Below are 14686 nucleotides of genomic sequence, written 5' to 3' on the forward strand. Positions count from 1 at the left end.
TTATTTTCAATATGAATTTAATGTTCATTTTCAAAAAATATTTTTTCTCGGACAAATTTTTTTCAAAATTATTTAATATAATTTTAAATATGCACATTTAAAGTAGTTTGGATAAATGACAATTCAAATTTACCGGATATTATGATTTATTTACACTTTAAATGGGTGAAAATCGTGAAATTCCTTTTAAAAACACAAACTCTACACAAAGAGTAAAAATATAAACAAGTGAGAGTAATACGAATTGTAGGCCAATGTTTCTTTAGGCTTCAATCGCAAGCTTGCGTTGTATAAATAAATAAATAGGTAACTTCTATGCTAAAATGACATTTGATTCTTGTTTATTTTTCAGTGCGCGGAGTCATGTAGTAATCATGTAAGAGAAATGTAGAGATGTTTACATCCGCGCGGTTTTGTGACGTTTAACAACACATGTGAGTCACTGGTATTATCAATAAAATGAGTGGTGGTCATACCATACATGCGAATTTCTAATTTCTTAATTCAAAAACCACGTGCATAAAAAGGCAAATAAACAACGCAATTGTTGCTCGGATTGCCCCAGATTGAGTGTCCATCGCGAATTGAACCGATAATACAATTATCCGCGAGATTTGGTGATACGATAGTTCGACATTCGAGACGGAAAGATGAAATACATCCTGGTCACTGGCGGCGTCATTAGTGGCGTGGGAAAAGGAGTGATTGCCTCCTCGTTCGGAACGCTTTTGAAATCCTGTGGTCTGGATGTAACCTCCATCAAGATTGACCCCTATATCAATATAGATGCTGGAACCTTTTCGCCTTATGAGCATGGTGAGTTTTCAAGAGCTCTTCCCATTATATGATATATGGTGTGTATAGTATATCTTGTTTTCGACATTCGAAAAATGTCTGGTCTCTTATTTTGGCAATTTTTCAATATTTTGCCCATCTGTGCGAGTGTGAGTGTGCGGCGAGTGTCAGTATGTGCATCTATTGTTGTAAGACTGTTGTTGTTGCAAAGGCCACGCGTCTGGTTGTAACCACATGGCGTGAGCGAGACGAAAAGGGAAGAGAGCGGTGTGGCAGTGTTATCGAGAGGGGCAAAAAGCGCTCTCCCGCCAAAATCAAAAACCTGAGCAAAAACAAACGTTTAATAACAAATAAATAAAGCAACATCACTTACGATATGGCAAAACTTTCTAAATCTATAAAGACAATAATATATAATAATAATTAATCAATAATAAATGTAAGGTGAAACTAAGTTTTACGATTTGTTTCATTTGATTTAATACGGGCTGCTTGTAAAAAGAATCTCATCTAAAAGCATATGGTAAAACTGTTTTTCCAAGTGTAAATAAATTAGAGAAGGTGTAACAGAGATAACTAGAAAGGCAGTCGTCAGCTGTTTTTCATGCGGTCTCTTTCTCTCGCTCTCTGCTAACCAGCAACAATTGCACGTGTTTTTGAATCTTGGACTTTGACAATAAATTTTTGTTTTTAAACAAGTTTAGTCGGAAATCAAAAAGAAATTAACGATTTTTAATCGGGCAGCAGTGATAGCAAGCAATTGCTACCAATGCTCATGCTCTTGTAGAATGAATAACGAAGTTAGATCTCTCTTACCTTCTTCCTTTCTCTTTCTTAATTCCGCTCTCTGTTTTTGGCTCTCTCATCACAAAATCGCCTCCCCCAACCGGCAGACTTTTTTTGTTGTTGTTATTGTTGCTTGACATTGAAAATGAAAGTTTTTTCTGTCCGTTTTACTTGCTCTGCCTTGCTCGCTTGTTTCTTTTGCTCTTTTTTTGCCTTTGTTAGTGATTAAATTTCTTTGATTGCGGAAAAGGGAAACTTTTCACACAGCTGCACCTTAAATTATTGTAACCGATCGATCCGAACTCAATGACGGCTAAACTAGGACTGACATTTAATTTAATTGAGAAATAAGAACTTGTTGTTCCTCTCTCGCTGATCCGTTTTACTTACTCTGGCTCTCCCTTCCAGCAAATTGGTAGCAACAGTAACAACAACACTTGCCAATTTATTTATTGAACGGTCCAATGCAATTACGATGCGTTTGTTTGCCTGCGTGTGTGTGCGTGTGCGTGGAGAGCGTTGACCTGCACGAAATTGAAAGCGATTTTATAATATGTTTAATGATTTAAATATCAAGCATAAGTCAAAATCATATCACATTAAACTGTGATATTGTTGACGGCTCCCTGTTGGGTCATCCGCTTGGCCTCCTCCAGGGACAGCTCCACCACCTCGGTGATCTCGTCGACCATGCCGGCGCCACCTGTGGCCATGTCCGAACCAACTCCAGATCTGCAAAGGATTGAGATGGAAATGCATCAATGCATTTTATTGTGGTTATTTTATGCGTGATTTTCTGACTGAAACATGAAATAACTAAAAGTATGCATAACTATATTGTTTTTTACTTTGCATATAATTAAAAATGCTTGAAGATGGTATGTGTTTGTAATAAAACAAAGTATTCTCAGTTGAATGGTCTATTAGGTTAGGTTCAATTAATATAAAAACATATAACTAGTTGAAAAAAAAAATTAAGGTTATATTTTGAGGTTTAATGCACCTGGTTGAATGGTGAATCATTTCAGTTGAAAAATATGCCTTATCAATTATTACTCACTTTGAGTGGTGTGGATAGGTCCAAGCAACTTCGATGAGTGGAATGGGCGGTCAGTCCATCTCCCTCTCGCAACGCACCATCACCCGCCCCCGCCCCCGCCCCGCTAGCCCGTTCATCCATGGGGGATTACTGTCTGCCGCCTGTCATTTGCATTTTTGCGTCCAGCTTACACTTTTTGGGGGTCGAAATGCACAAAATGCAATTCTGCTCATTTGTTGTGTCTGTAGTTGTTGCGATGCGCTTGAGTTCGCTGCCAACGTCGACTGCGACTGCGACTGCGGCGGCGGCACATGCGTGTGCTTCATTTGTTTTGCGTTAATTTCGGTAGTGTGAGTGTGAGTGGGTGCGAAGTAAGGAGGGTGCTGTAAGGAGGGGGTGGGGGCTGGTGGGCAGGGAAAGTGGAATGGGAAATGGCAAGGGTCGCCATATTGGCCGCTGCGGTGTTCCATCTTTTGAGGGTGTCTTCTTCTAGCTGCCGAGTGCTTGGGTTGCTTTGTTGCTGCCTGGGCTTTTTGCGTGTGCTTTGCGCTCCGTCATGCTCCCTTCCCCTCCCCCTTCCCCTCCCCCATACAGGTCCATCGGTCACATTAGCGTTTTTAGCCATAAAAGAGCCAAGCTCTTGTGCTCTCCGCCGTTCACCGCCTTCGCCTCCTGCTCATCGTCCTCTTTGTCCTCTCTTTCGCAGCTCTGTCTGCCCATTTGGTTGCGGCCCCGTCATCGACGCGTCAACATCGTTAGCAGCTGTTGCTCTTTGCCTGTGCGCCATTAACTGCCCCCCCTGGCACCACCCCTCCTGCTTCCACCGCCTTTTTGGCCTGCATTTGCTTTGTTGCTGGATTTCTGCTTGCGCATTCGTTACGCTCACGTTTCGTTTCGCGACGACAATAATGCTTGGGCCTCTGCTGTTGCTGCTGCTGCCGTTGTTGTTGTTGTTGTTGTTGCTGCCACCTCTGGCTGCTCTGATGCTCCTCTTCCTCTTTTTTTGCTCACACTCCAGCTCCGCCTTGTGCGTGTGCTGCCACATACAGTAGTAACTCACTAAGATTAGATTTCCTTTATTAATGTAGACCATATTTGTATGTATGCCATTCGAAATTTGCTTAATTGCACTTATCGACGCTCCACTGTACCCATGTACATATGGCCCGCGTGTGCGAGCTTTTGTGCGTGTGTGCGAGTGTGCAAAAATTAAATGGAAAATACCATTTCGCTGTGGCGGCTCTCCAGCCCAACTCTCCAACGACAGCTCGCCAGCAGGATGTGACCGTTGCTACGCGTTGCTGGCGTCTGAGTTGAGTGGCTGCCTCCCAACGCCGCCCCTCGGCCACGCCTGCCACCGTTCCGCCCCCTCATTTGCTGGCGCACACACACACACACACACACTACGGTTAACTGATGGACCCGCACGTGTCTGTGTGTGCGTGTGTGTTCTATGGCTTCATAAGCTTCAATCTTGCGTCTGGTCGAAAGTTTGCCCACTTGCCATAACTTTAAGCATAGCTTATGGATCGCCTTAAGTAATTGCATTGGACAGCAGGGAAGTTACGGAACACAGTAGCCGTTAGTTAAATTATCCTCATTTTTGTTGGTCCGAGCAACTTAGTTACTGATTACTGATTAGTAATGGCAAAGGTGTGTTCTTACAAGATTAGCAAACTCTAGCATCCCAGAAGTTAACTTCAGCCAGTTATCATAAAAATCTGCAATAATAACATTCATAAAGTTAAATTATTAAGAATTAAAGAAGTTAATAACTTTGTTAGATAACTTCAAAGAAATCTTAAAAATATACAATTTTAATAATCCAGACCTAGTTTTATATGGATTTTATTTATCAAAGTTTCAAAATTATCTTATCAAAACCATCGACCATTGATTCTTCTTTCCCAAACAATGTTAAGCATGTATGTATAATTCAACTGCAAACTTATTCTTGAAACAGTTAGCTTATTACATAGATGTACTATCGTTATGTCAGGCTTAAAGAATATTCATATAAGAATAGCTAACGGCGATTATGCAACTGGGGGCGCGATTCCGTTGCTTAATTGTGAGAAATTAAATCGGAAAGTTCGGTGCGGCTGGCCAATCGCACTTGCCCCTTACAATACAGCGTTGTATTACGACCTCGCTGCCAGCCACCTCCGTTTTTCCACCCAACGCCACCCACCTCACACTTACGGTGTCTGAGCGACAGGCGCCAGAAGAAGAAGAAGAAATGGTAGCCGGAGAAGGAGACGAGGAGGAGGAAGCAGAAGCAGAGAAGCGATGAGCGGGTGCAGCGAAGGGGAGGAAGTGGGAAGTGTGAGAGCGCAGAGGAAAGAGGAACAGCGGTAGCCGTGGAGCCACAGCCAAATTCACATCGATTCGCTTTGCCGGGCGTTTGTTGCACCGCCCCCGTTGGTTCTTCTTCTTCTGCTGCTGCTGCTGCCGCCGCTGCCTCCTGTCGCGTGATTTTAACGAGCCTCCTCTCCTCCGCCCGCGCCCTCACCAGCACCCGCTCCCCTTGCACCCCGCTCTCGCTCTCTTCATGGTTTATGCTTTTCGCTCGCTAGCTCGCTCGCTTCCGCGCGTCGATTGTTGTTGGCTGAGCATGCAGTAGGCAGCCAGGCAGGCAGGACAGGAAGAGCGAAGGAAGAGTGCGGAAGCACGGGGGCAGGGAGGAGCTGGAGGAGAGCAGGCCACCGGCTCCACCTCACACAGACAGCACGGCTGGCTCTCTCTCGCATGTGTTTGTGTGGCCGTGCGGCTCTGGGTGAGTGTGTTGGTGTGCGTGTGCTGGATAGCCGGCAATAATATGCCCAAAAGCAGCAGAAGCAAAAGCAACAACACGGGGAGCCAGAAGCGAGCAGAGCGAAGCAAATGGCGGCGGCCGTTTTTAGCGTTTGTGCGCGCTTCTCCACCTCCCCCTGGCTCGCACTCTCCTCCCCCTCCCCTATCACCACCGCATACACACACACACAGGCACACATTGTGTACGGATGTATGTGTGTCGCGCCGGCAAAAGCAAAAGCAAAAGCTTGTGGCGTGGCTTTGGCTCTCGCCTGAAACTGAACTTAACTGCCAGCCTGCTGACTGCTCTGCCCCACTCTGCCCCTCCCACCTCCACTCCGCCCATTGGATGGCCTGCGCCTCCTCGCTGGCGTTTTTTGCGTTTCAGTGTGCGCTTCTCATGCCCTCTCTTTTCCGGAGGGTATTGCCAGTTCGACGAGTGGTTGGTTGGACATTCGGATGCGAGAAGAATGAGACGATTTAATCTCCCACCCAACAGCATTTAATATCTTAGTATTTAAAATTATCTATTATTTGTAATGAACTTGACAAATAAGTTTTTAAAATCTATATAATACAGTTTGACAACTAGATTTATCTAGTTATCTTAAAACACAGTGAGCACACCTCCGGGATCCTAATTCTTAAGATTACATTCTATAAAGGTTTATTGCTAAGTACTAGAAAAGCATATACCACCAATATCAAGAGCTATATTATTGTTAGTCATATAAGCGAGAAGTTTGGTCGTTATAATTCTCAACTGGTTTTGGCTGCGCAGGTTCTTCACATGATATTTTTCATTGATTCTTAATCTCATTAAATTTCTACAAATCTCAACCGGGACTTGATATTTTCTCGTTATCAACTATAAATATATCTCAAGACAATTCAAGGCAAGAGTATCATCATTTTCGTTCTCTCTAGAAGGCCTTTAGGACTTTTTTTTTTTTTTTGTTTTTTTTTCATATTATTTTGCCTGCCTGCTGCTGCTGGCGGCTCTGTTGGCTGTTTGGCTGGCGTCGTTTCAGCTGCCGCCGCTAGTTGGCACGTTTTGTTGGCTGGCTGGCTGGTGGCTCTGGCTGGCTCGCTTGGCTTTTGGGGGGCTTGTGGACCTGGCCGGGGATTTGAATTTGGAGTGGGAACAGTAGGGAGAGCGGGAGTGGGAATGGAAATGGGACTACTACGACTGCGACTGGGCCTGGGCCTGAACACGGCCTGCTGGCTGGCTGGCTGGCTGGCTCATGGCTCATGGCTCTCGGCCTGATGGCGGATGGCTTGACTGCAGCCTGTCGCAGTGGCAAATAGCCGATGGGTCAGAAGGGGAGGTGGGGGGCGAGAGAGTGTGAGCGAGGGGGTCGGGGCAGGGGCAGAGCGGTCTGTGTGCGGCAGCGGTGGCGGCGCGTCAACGGCAGCAAAGGCAAAAGCAACAGCAACAACGCTGCGACAGCCAGCAGCAGCAGCAGAAGCAGCGGCGCTTCGCACTTTGCTCTGCTGAATTTTCAATTTCAGTTGTAAGCTGACTGCAATCAGCAGTGGTTCGCATTTTGGTTCGGGAATTCGCAATTCCGCAATTCGGCTTCTCGACTTCTCATTCGCGCTCGTGGAAAACGCTCTCGGGACATAACGGAATCTACGGGCCGGCGCGGCTGACCGAGCGTTTATTATAAACTTGGCGGTAACAGAAACATACACACACACACACACACCCCCCACTGATTCGCCACCCTCTGGAAACCACTCACATGTCCCGTTAGTTGCGACTCCTGGCGCGCTAATTTTTGCATATGTGTGTTAGCGAGTGAGACACGCACATGTGTGTGCGTGGGTTTTATTGATTTTATAGAGGAAACTATATGGTTTATTGCCTCACCCCCCTTTGAGTCCATCTTTCTTTGCTCTTCACTCCTGGGCCAATTTCAATGACAGTTTTTAGCGAGGGGGGGGGGGGGGTTGGATATTAAAGTTTGGTGAGGAAAAAGGGAAGAGAGTAGTTTGACATAAAAGAGAGCGGGAGTTTGGTGATAAGGGAAACGCTAGGAACCGATATATGATTTACATATCAGGTGGGCTGGAAATTTGAAGATAAGAGAAAAGATATTTAAGCTTTGTAAACGGAGAAAGAGTAAAGAACTTGAATGTAAATCTTAAGGAAAGGGAAGAAACAATGAATACAGTTGAAACTTTAAAGCCTAAAAGGGAGTAAAGAAAACAAAGGGCTAATATTTAAATGCGTGTGCAAATGACCTAAGATAACTTATCGATATATATGAAAAACATCCACGTTCTGCAATAGGTTTAATATAAATATGCAGGTTTAATTTAAATTTCAATTCCTCAAATCTGCTTTATCAATTTTTTCACCAATTCCAAGCAATATTATATTTGAAAAACGTATTTGTTTTACCGTTTTTTGTATTCCTGATAAGCCATAAGTAGTTTCGAGCAAGCTATCAATTTAACATGTTAATGTAACTTAACCACATTTAATGTAATCTGAACTCTCCACACCCTTCGGCTTTTTAATGGGTTAAGCAAAAAGAGAGTTGGAAGTGCTCAGAAGATTTCCAGGCTCTCATTCTTTCTTTCATTTCGATCAATACATCGCCTTTATGCAAGATCTGACCTATAAATAGTATAGTTATTCAGCCAAAGCAACTCTCTTATCTCTTGTTTCCTTGACTCTTGCTGATAAGCAGCGGGAAATCAAAGTTAAGGAAATGATTTCCAAATCCCCACAGTGTTAGTCCACTTAGCTGCCAATTTCCTAGCCAAACAGCTTCCAGTTCAAAAAAAAAAAAAGCATTGAGCGTGTATGTGTATGTGTGAGGCCTCATAACTTTCCACGGCGGGTCGAAACTTGTGAAATTCTTGGCTACCAGCAGAGGAGCTGTTAGTTACCCAGCTCCCAGCTCCCAATCACCTCGACAGCAGCTGGGCCAGCTTTTCAGCCCGCTTTTCCAACCCCGATAGCCCCCTCCCCTACATTTTTCACCCTGCCCTCGCCTAACAACAACAACAACAGCAGCAGTGAAACACACTGTCGCCGGCAGTTTTTGCCCATAAAAACAGCAACGGCAACGACGAAAACGAAAATTTAACGACTGCGCAACGTGACGCATTATTTGTCTGGCTTGGCTTGGCTTGGTCTTCTGGTCGGTCTCTTGTCTGCTCTGCTCTGCTCTGCCGTGCTGTGCCTGCAGCAAAGCTGTAGCTGCCGCCAGAAATTGCTTTTGCTCGCTGGAATATACATACATACATATGTATGTATATGTCTGTGAATGTGTGTGCTTTGCGGCCTGTGCCTTCGCATCCGCTCCCCTTGCGCCCCCCTCTCCCCGTCCCCTTCGCACAATCCGAAGTCTCCACACTCCGCACGCTGCCGTTTTTAGTATTTCGCACTCTGTGCACGGCAAACATTTTTGCATGACTGACTGAATGCCGCCGCCTGCGCCTGACTCACACACACACAAACACCACATGTCCACATCCACACCGATGCACTGGGGCCAGACAATGCACTCGAAGAAAATGAGGGATGGAAAGGGGTGTACTGTATTGGTAATTAGTTGTGGGAAGGAGTAACACCTAAACTTTCTTATCAGTAATATTTACAAGAATTGTAGATTTTACAATTTTTCTTTTCATATGCTGCCAAGTGCTACATATAAATGATTGATTCTTATGTTATTCTTAAGTTATTTTTTTTTTGAAATGTATTCACTCCTTGCAATCCTCAAGATTTCTGAAATGGACTACTAAAACTATTCACCTGTTTTTCCAAGTGTATCCAGTGCAGTGCGGGAGGGTTGGGAGCAGGGAGAGACAGAGTCAGCGGAACCGGCAGCGTAATTGGAAGTGGGAGCGGGATGCAGCGGGGCAGAGGGGCTGTCAGGCAGGCTCGTGGAGTAACCGTTGGCTGGTTGGTCTCTCGGTCGTCGCTCATCGCCGTCTGTTCCTGTCTGCCCCGCGCTCTCTCGCCCGCCCTGGCGTGTTTATAATTTGATTTCGCTGCTTCTTTCCTGCCGCGTCCTCTTCTTCATTTGCTTCTGGCTGGGGAGCAGAATGCGAGGGAGGGAGAAGATGGACGATGGGGAGCAGAGCGAGCAGCGCGGCATTTCCTGTCGCCCAGCTCGATTTTGGGCCTAAGCCCAAGGAAGGAATCTTAATGAAGTTATTGTGTTAACAGTTTGGAGAGCACTGGCTGCTCATTGATGGTCGGGGATCGCAACTAACTCGTGGGTGGGAGCGGGATGGCTTTAGTGAGTGGTCAAGAAGCCGATTAAAGCTCTTCATTTCTCTCAGTGAGTTTGTATAGTGGTGTGCATGTGTGCCGTTGGAGCATGCAATTGCAATTCACCGTTAGCTGAGCGGACAAGTGAGCCAGCAGGAGTTGCCAATTAAAAAAAAGTGTGCCCGCGAAATAGAGACAAAAGTGCAAAATAAAATATATACAACTCACTCAATCGCTTTGAGCGCGCTAAGATGGCGCCAAAAAAGTCCACCATCGTGCTCAATGTGGAGCAGTTTATTCACGACATCGAGGAGCGCCCGGCCATCTGGAACCGCAACTTCCACTGCAACAAGGCCTTCCTCGAGCAGATGTGGGACGAGCTGAGCGGAGCGCACAAGCTGCCAAGTAAGTGGAGAATGTTTATGAAAGGAGTTCCGAGAACAGTGTTGCCAACCAAAATTCGATTAAAATCCGTTTAACTCAAAAGTAGACAAATTTTATTACTTTAAATAAATATAAATATGAATGAAATGAAATTTTTGAAGCGAAACAGTATTAGGCTTTGTTTTTGTACAACCGTTAAAAACATGTAGAAAATAAACTTACTTTACATGAGATAACTACCAAGAAAAATTTTCTGTGTCTGTGTTCTCTAAAAACTTTAAAAGCATTTAAAGCAATACATTTTAAATAAAAATAAAAAGTTAGTAACCTCTTCAATTTAAAATAAGAAGCTAAATTAAATAGTTTCCCGTTCTAATCAGATTTGGCGAATAAAAAGCCAAGTTGGCAACACTGACAATGACTCCAAGCGCGAACAAAGCGATTTCTATCGTTATCCCACTCTCTCTCCCAGAGATCGTTCTCAAGGCCAAGTGGAAGGGACTTCGAGACAATTTCCGTGTGGAGTACAAAAGGATACCGCGGGCAGATAACGGTGATTTTATGGTGGATCCGGCCACCTTTGAGTCCAAATGGCTGCACTATTATGCATTGTTGTTTCTAAGTGAGTTCAAGTCATGTAATTATTTACTTTAATAAATGGGAATTACATTCTTTAGCTGACCACATGCGTCATCGTTTGCCAAAGAACGAACAGGATCAGTCATTTTACTTCAACCAGCAAAGCGAGGACTGTGAAAAGACAGTGGTGGAGCCGGATTTAACAAACGGTCTAATACGTCGTCTGCAGGACAGCGACGAGGATTACGACGAGGAGGAAATGGAGGCAGACGGAGAGGCTAGCGAAGCCACCATGGAGGAAACGATGCCCACGCCACCGGCTGCGCATCAAATGAATCAAGTTAGCACCACACCACTGGCCACCGGAGCTTTGCGGGCACAAGAAGAGGCACATCAGCACGCGTTAATCAAGGCAGGATTATTGCGCGCTCAGTTGATGGAGCTGGAAAAGGAGGCGGAGGACTTGAGCAGAAAGCCACCTCCGCCACAGCACCAGACATCTCCAGTGGCACCCTCACTACAAGTGCTGGTGGAACCACCAGCCGCACACTGTTCTCCGCCGCCAATGGTGACCACCACATCCGCACAAGTACAACAACCGGGCTCAGCAGCTGTTCTGGCGCCGGCAACGACCACATCCGCGTCATCTGTGTCCTCGAACGGAGCGCCAATGGGCGGCAAGAGATCTGTGTCGCCACCGCCACTATACAACAAAGCACACCATCCGCTGGCCACTCTGGCAGCAGCACACCTTGCGGCCAAAGACCGAAATGAGGATTTCGGAGCCACCTCTGCTGTAGGAGGTAACGGAGATCACCTGAGCTTCACTCAACACTCCTATGCCAATGGACTGATACCCGCCCTTAAGCTGAAGCGGCCGCGTCTCTCCGAGGATAGCAACTTTAATGGTTCCTCGACAATGGACACTCCGCTCGTACCAGAGGACGATGACTACCACTACTTGCTCAGCCTGCATCCGTACATGAAGCAGCTGACCGCAGCCCAAAAGCTGCGCATACGCACCAAGATACAAAAGCTCATCTTCAAGGAACTCTACAAAGAGGATCTGGAGGAGTCCAAGTAGTGGAACAGCTCAGAACGACTAGATTAAGCTCAAGACTGTACATACGCCCACTAGCCTAGATCGTAAGCATTATACTTAGTTCGTGTCCATGCCATGCTATTTGATTGATTTCTAGTTGAGCGCCACTCCAAGGAAAGCTGGGAGTGCGCCATTTACGCCTAAGCACAAATACCCTGGAAATAAAAATGTAACATTTAAATGATTTTCAGTTCTTTTCATTTTCACAAAGAAGGGTGGTCCACAATTTACTAAAACCACAAATTAATTGTTATCATTTTTTTTCCAAGGCGAGGTTTACGTATTGGACGATGGCGCCGAGGTGGATCTGGATCTGGGAAACTATGAACGGTTTTTGGATGTTACCCTGCATCGGGACAACAACATAACCACCGGAAAAATTTACAAGTTGGTCATTGAGAAGGAGCGCACTGGCGAGTACTTGGGCAAAACTGTTCAAGGTGAGTGAGCAAACTAGGTCAAATCCCATTATTATCCTTTATTTAATTTTACATTCTGTACCTTGCAGTTGTGCCTCACATCACTGATGCCATTCAGGAATGGGTGGAGCGCGTGGCACAGACACCCGTTCAGGGATCTTCAAAGCCACAGGTGTGCATTGTGGAATTGGGAGGAACGATTGGTGACATCGAGGGCATGCCTTTCGTCGAGGCCTTCCGTCAGTTTCAGTTCCGCGTAAAAAGAGAGAACTTCTGTTTGGCCCATGTGTCGCTGGTTCCGTTGCCCAAGGCTACCGGAGAACCCAAGACCAAGCCCACTCAAAGTTCGGTCAGAGAACTGAGAGGATGCGGCCTGAGTCCCGATTTGATTGTCTGTCGATCGGAGAAACCCATTGGACTGGAGGTCAAGGAGAAGATCAGCAACTTCTGTCATGTGGGCCCGGATCAGGTGATATGCATCCACGATTTGAACTCCATTTATCATGTTCCGCTGCTGATGGAGCAGAATGGTGTTATTGAATACCTAAATGAGCGCCTACAGCTTAATATCGACATGAGCAAGAGGACCAAGTAAGTTAGGGTCTTTATTTAAATTCTGGAAGTAAGTTAATCACAAATTCTTTTTTATTTTTAGATGCTTGCAGCAATGGCGTGATTTGGCGCGTCGCACGGAGACCGTTCGCCGTGAAGTTTGCATCGCCGTTGTGGGAAAGTACACCAAGTTCACGGATTCGTACGCCTCCGTGGTTAAAGCCCTGCAACATGCCGCCCTGGCTGTGAATCGCAAACTGGAACTGGTCTTTATCGAGTCGTGCCTGCTTGAGGAGGAAACTTTGCAGTCGGAGCCGAGCAAGTACCACAAGGAGTGGCAGAAGCTATGCGAAAGCGATGGCATCCTGGTGCCCGGTGGATTCGGTTCCCGTGGAATGGAGGGCAAGATTCGTGCGTGCCAATGGGCGCGAGAGAATCGAAAGCCATGGCTTGGCATCTGCTTGGGTCTGCAAGCGGCGGTCATTGAATTCGCACGAAGTAAACTTGGCCTCAAGGATGCAAACACCACAGAAATCGATCCGAACACAACTAATGCCTTGGTCATCGACATGCCTGAGCATCACACGGGTCAATTGGGCGGCACTATGCGCTTGGGCAAGCGAACCACTGTTTTCGCTGATGGTCCTAGTGTCATTCGCCAATTGTATGGCAATCCGAAAAGCGTGCAGGAGCGTCATCGGCATCGTTACGAGGTTAATCCCAAATACGTGCCCCGGCTGGAAGAGCAAGGCATGCGATTTGTGGGCACCGACGAGGACAAAACTAGGATGGAAATCATTGAGCTCAGCGGTCATCCCTACTTTGTTGCCACCCAATATCATCCAGAGTACTTGTCGCGGCCCCTGAAGCCGTCGCCTCCTTTCCTCGGCCTGATCCTGGCCTCAGTGGATCGATTGAACCAATATATTCAACGCGGTTGCCGCCTGTCGCCCCGCCAGCTATCCGACGCATCCTCGGATGAGGAGGACAGTGTTGTGGGTTTGGCCGGAGCAACAAAATCGCTGAGATCCCTGAAAATTCCCATCACACCCACAAATGGAATATCAACTGGTAGCAGCACTTCCGACGAAGGCGTTTATCTTACCAATGGTACCATCAGCACTTCCGACGGCGAAGGTGCCTGCGGAGGAATAGAACTTATGAATGGCTATAACTAAACTGGTAAACGGTATCTTACATCCTAAAGTGTTTAAGATCCGCTTATTATACGTTCTTTTGTTATCGCAAAACCCCAAAAGCTTGGGATAACTTAAGTATACATGGGTGGGTATAATGGGGTATTGTCGATTTGAAAATGTTGACGTTTTATGGAAAAGGCGTTAAGAACACCCTTATAATTTGTCCTATTTAGCTTAAGTAAAGTACGATTTTTACTTTCAGTTTTCGTACATTTTTAATTTATATGGAAATCTTAATTTTTTCATACGATTAAAAAGATTTTAAAAGTTGTATAAATTTTACTTATCTCTATAGGTTACTTGATATTCCTACGATCAGTCAATTATTTTTAATCCTACCTTAAAATCGACACCTTGTTTAATCAAAAATTTAAATAGTTTTTAATCTCCTCAAATTACGAATAAACTATCGTATTCAGCTTATATTCTGAATAGTTAAGGAATATTGCTTTGATTTAAACAATATTGAAAGAAAATAAGTGAAATGTTTTATTCCCATATATTTTTTGGATAAATAATGAAACAATTTCAAATGTTTGTGTTTTATTTTGAATTTAGCGGGCAGCAAGAACGGTATTGGAAATAGTGCGTGGAAAATAAGTGTGTGTGCTTTCTCTTTTCAAATTAGGCGCGAAATTTCGAAATTGAAATTGAAATCTGCTAGTCTTGATTAATTTAAATCTCTTATGAGATCATAACGAAGCCAATTAGTTTCCGAAAAAATTAGTTGTGGAAAAATGGCTTTTCAAGATATTCATACCTATTGTTATGAATTTGTTCATACATAAACTATTGGAATACTCC

The 14686-nt window shown here is 45.1% G+C and overlaps 2 protein-coding genes across 9 annotated transcripts; one reads left to right on the plus strand and one right to left on the minus strand.

Annotated features, from left to right (window-relative positions):
• Positions 1 to 311: 311 nt before the first annotated feature.
• On the minus strand, positions 312 to 4352 carry LOC6738111. 5 transcript variants are annotated; one of them, XM_044922971.1, is made up of 5 exons: positions 3845 to 4339; positions 2642 to 3679; positions 2187 to 2313; positions 1972 to 2105; positions 312 to 1117 (listed from the first exon to the last, which is right to left on the minus strand). In XM_044922971.1, exons 2-5 carry the CDS (start codon positions 2759 to 2761, stop codon positions 806 to 808), a joined length of 693 nt encoding a protein of 230 aa, XP_044778906.1. In that variant the 5' UTR covers positions 2762 to 3679; positions 3845 to 4339; the 3' UTR covers positions 312 to 805. The 5 variants fall into 5 exon arrangements, 1 of the variants encoding a protein (XP_044778906.1); XR_001599752.3 differs by adding exons at positions 1169 to 1190; positions 1612 to 1905 and having other exon boundaries at positions 1972 to 2313; positions 2642 to 4340; XR_005544032.2 differs by adding an exon at positions 1612 to 1905 and having other exon boundaries at positions 2180 to 2313; positions 2642 to 4335.
• Positions 651 to 14330, plus strand: LOC6738112 (CTP synthase). Of its 4 annotated transcripts, XM_016171505.3 has the most exons (5): positions 6908 to 7091; positions 9719 to 10052; positions 11982 to 12152; positions 12221 to 12722; positions 12787 to 14330. In XM_016171505.3, exons 2-5 carry the CDS (start codon positions 9899 to 9901, stop codon positions 13859 to 13861), a joined length of 1902 nt encoding a protein of 633 aa, XP_016031946.1. In that variant the 5' UTR covers positions 6908 to 7091; positions 9719 to 9898; the 3' UTR covers positions 13862 to 14330. The 4 variants fall into 4 exon arrangements, with proteins under 4 accessions (XP_016031944.1, XP_016031945.1, XP_016031946.1 ...); XM_016171503.3 differs by lacking the exons at positions 6908 to 7091; positions 9719 to 10052 and adding an exon at positions 651 to 816; XM_016171504.3 differs by lacking the exons at positions 11982 to 12152; positions 12221 to 12722; positions 12787 to 14330 and adding exons at positions 10504 to 10653; positions 10709 to 11893 and having other exon boundaries at positions 6900 to 7091.
• The last annotated feature ends 356 nt before the right edge of the window (positions 14331 to 14686 follow it).

The sequence above is a fragment of the Drosophila simulans genome, chromosome 3L (genome assembly GCF_016746395.2).
Source record: "Drosophila simulans strain w501 chromosome 3L, Prin_Dsim_3.1, whole genome shotgun sequence".
Lineage (NCBI taxonomy): Eukaryota > Metazoa > Arthropoda > Insecta > Diptera > Drosophilidae > Drosophila > Drosophila simulans.

Excerpts from the sequence above, each read along its gene's own strand:
- LOC6738111 (XM_044922971.1), bottom strand. The coding sequence starts at position 2,761 with ATGGATGAACGGGCTAGCGGGGCGGGGGCGGGGGCGGGTGATGGTGCG. Across the intron at positions 2,314-2,641 it reads ACCTATCCACACCACTCAAA|ATCTGGAGTTGGTTCGGACA; the intron begins GTGAGTAATAAT and ends AATCCTTTGCAG. Across the intron at positions 2,106-2,186 it reads GAGCCGTCAACAATATCACA|GTCAACGCTCTCCACGCACA; the intron begins GTTTAATGTGAT and ends AATTTCGTGCAG.
- LOC6738112 (XM_016171503.3), top strand. The coding sequence starts at position 651 with ATGAAATACATCCTGGTCACTGGCGGCGTCATTAGTGGCGTGGGAAAA. Across the intron at positions 12,153-12,220 it reads CTTGGGCAAAACTGTTCAAG|TTGTGCCTCACATCACTGAT; the intron begins GTGAGTGAGCAA and ends TGTACCTTGCAG. Across the intron at positions 12,723-12,786 it reads GACATGAGCAAGAGGACCAA|ATGCTTGCAGCAATGGCGTG; the intron begins GTAAGTTAGGGT and ends TTTTATTTTTAG.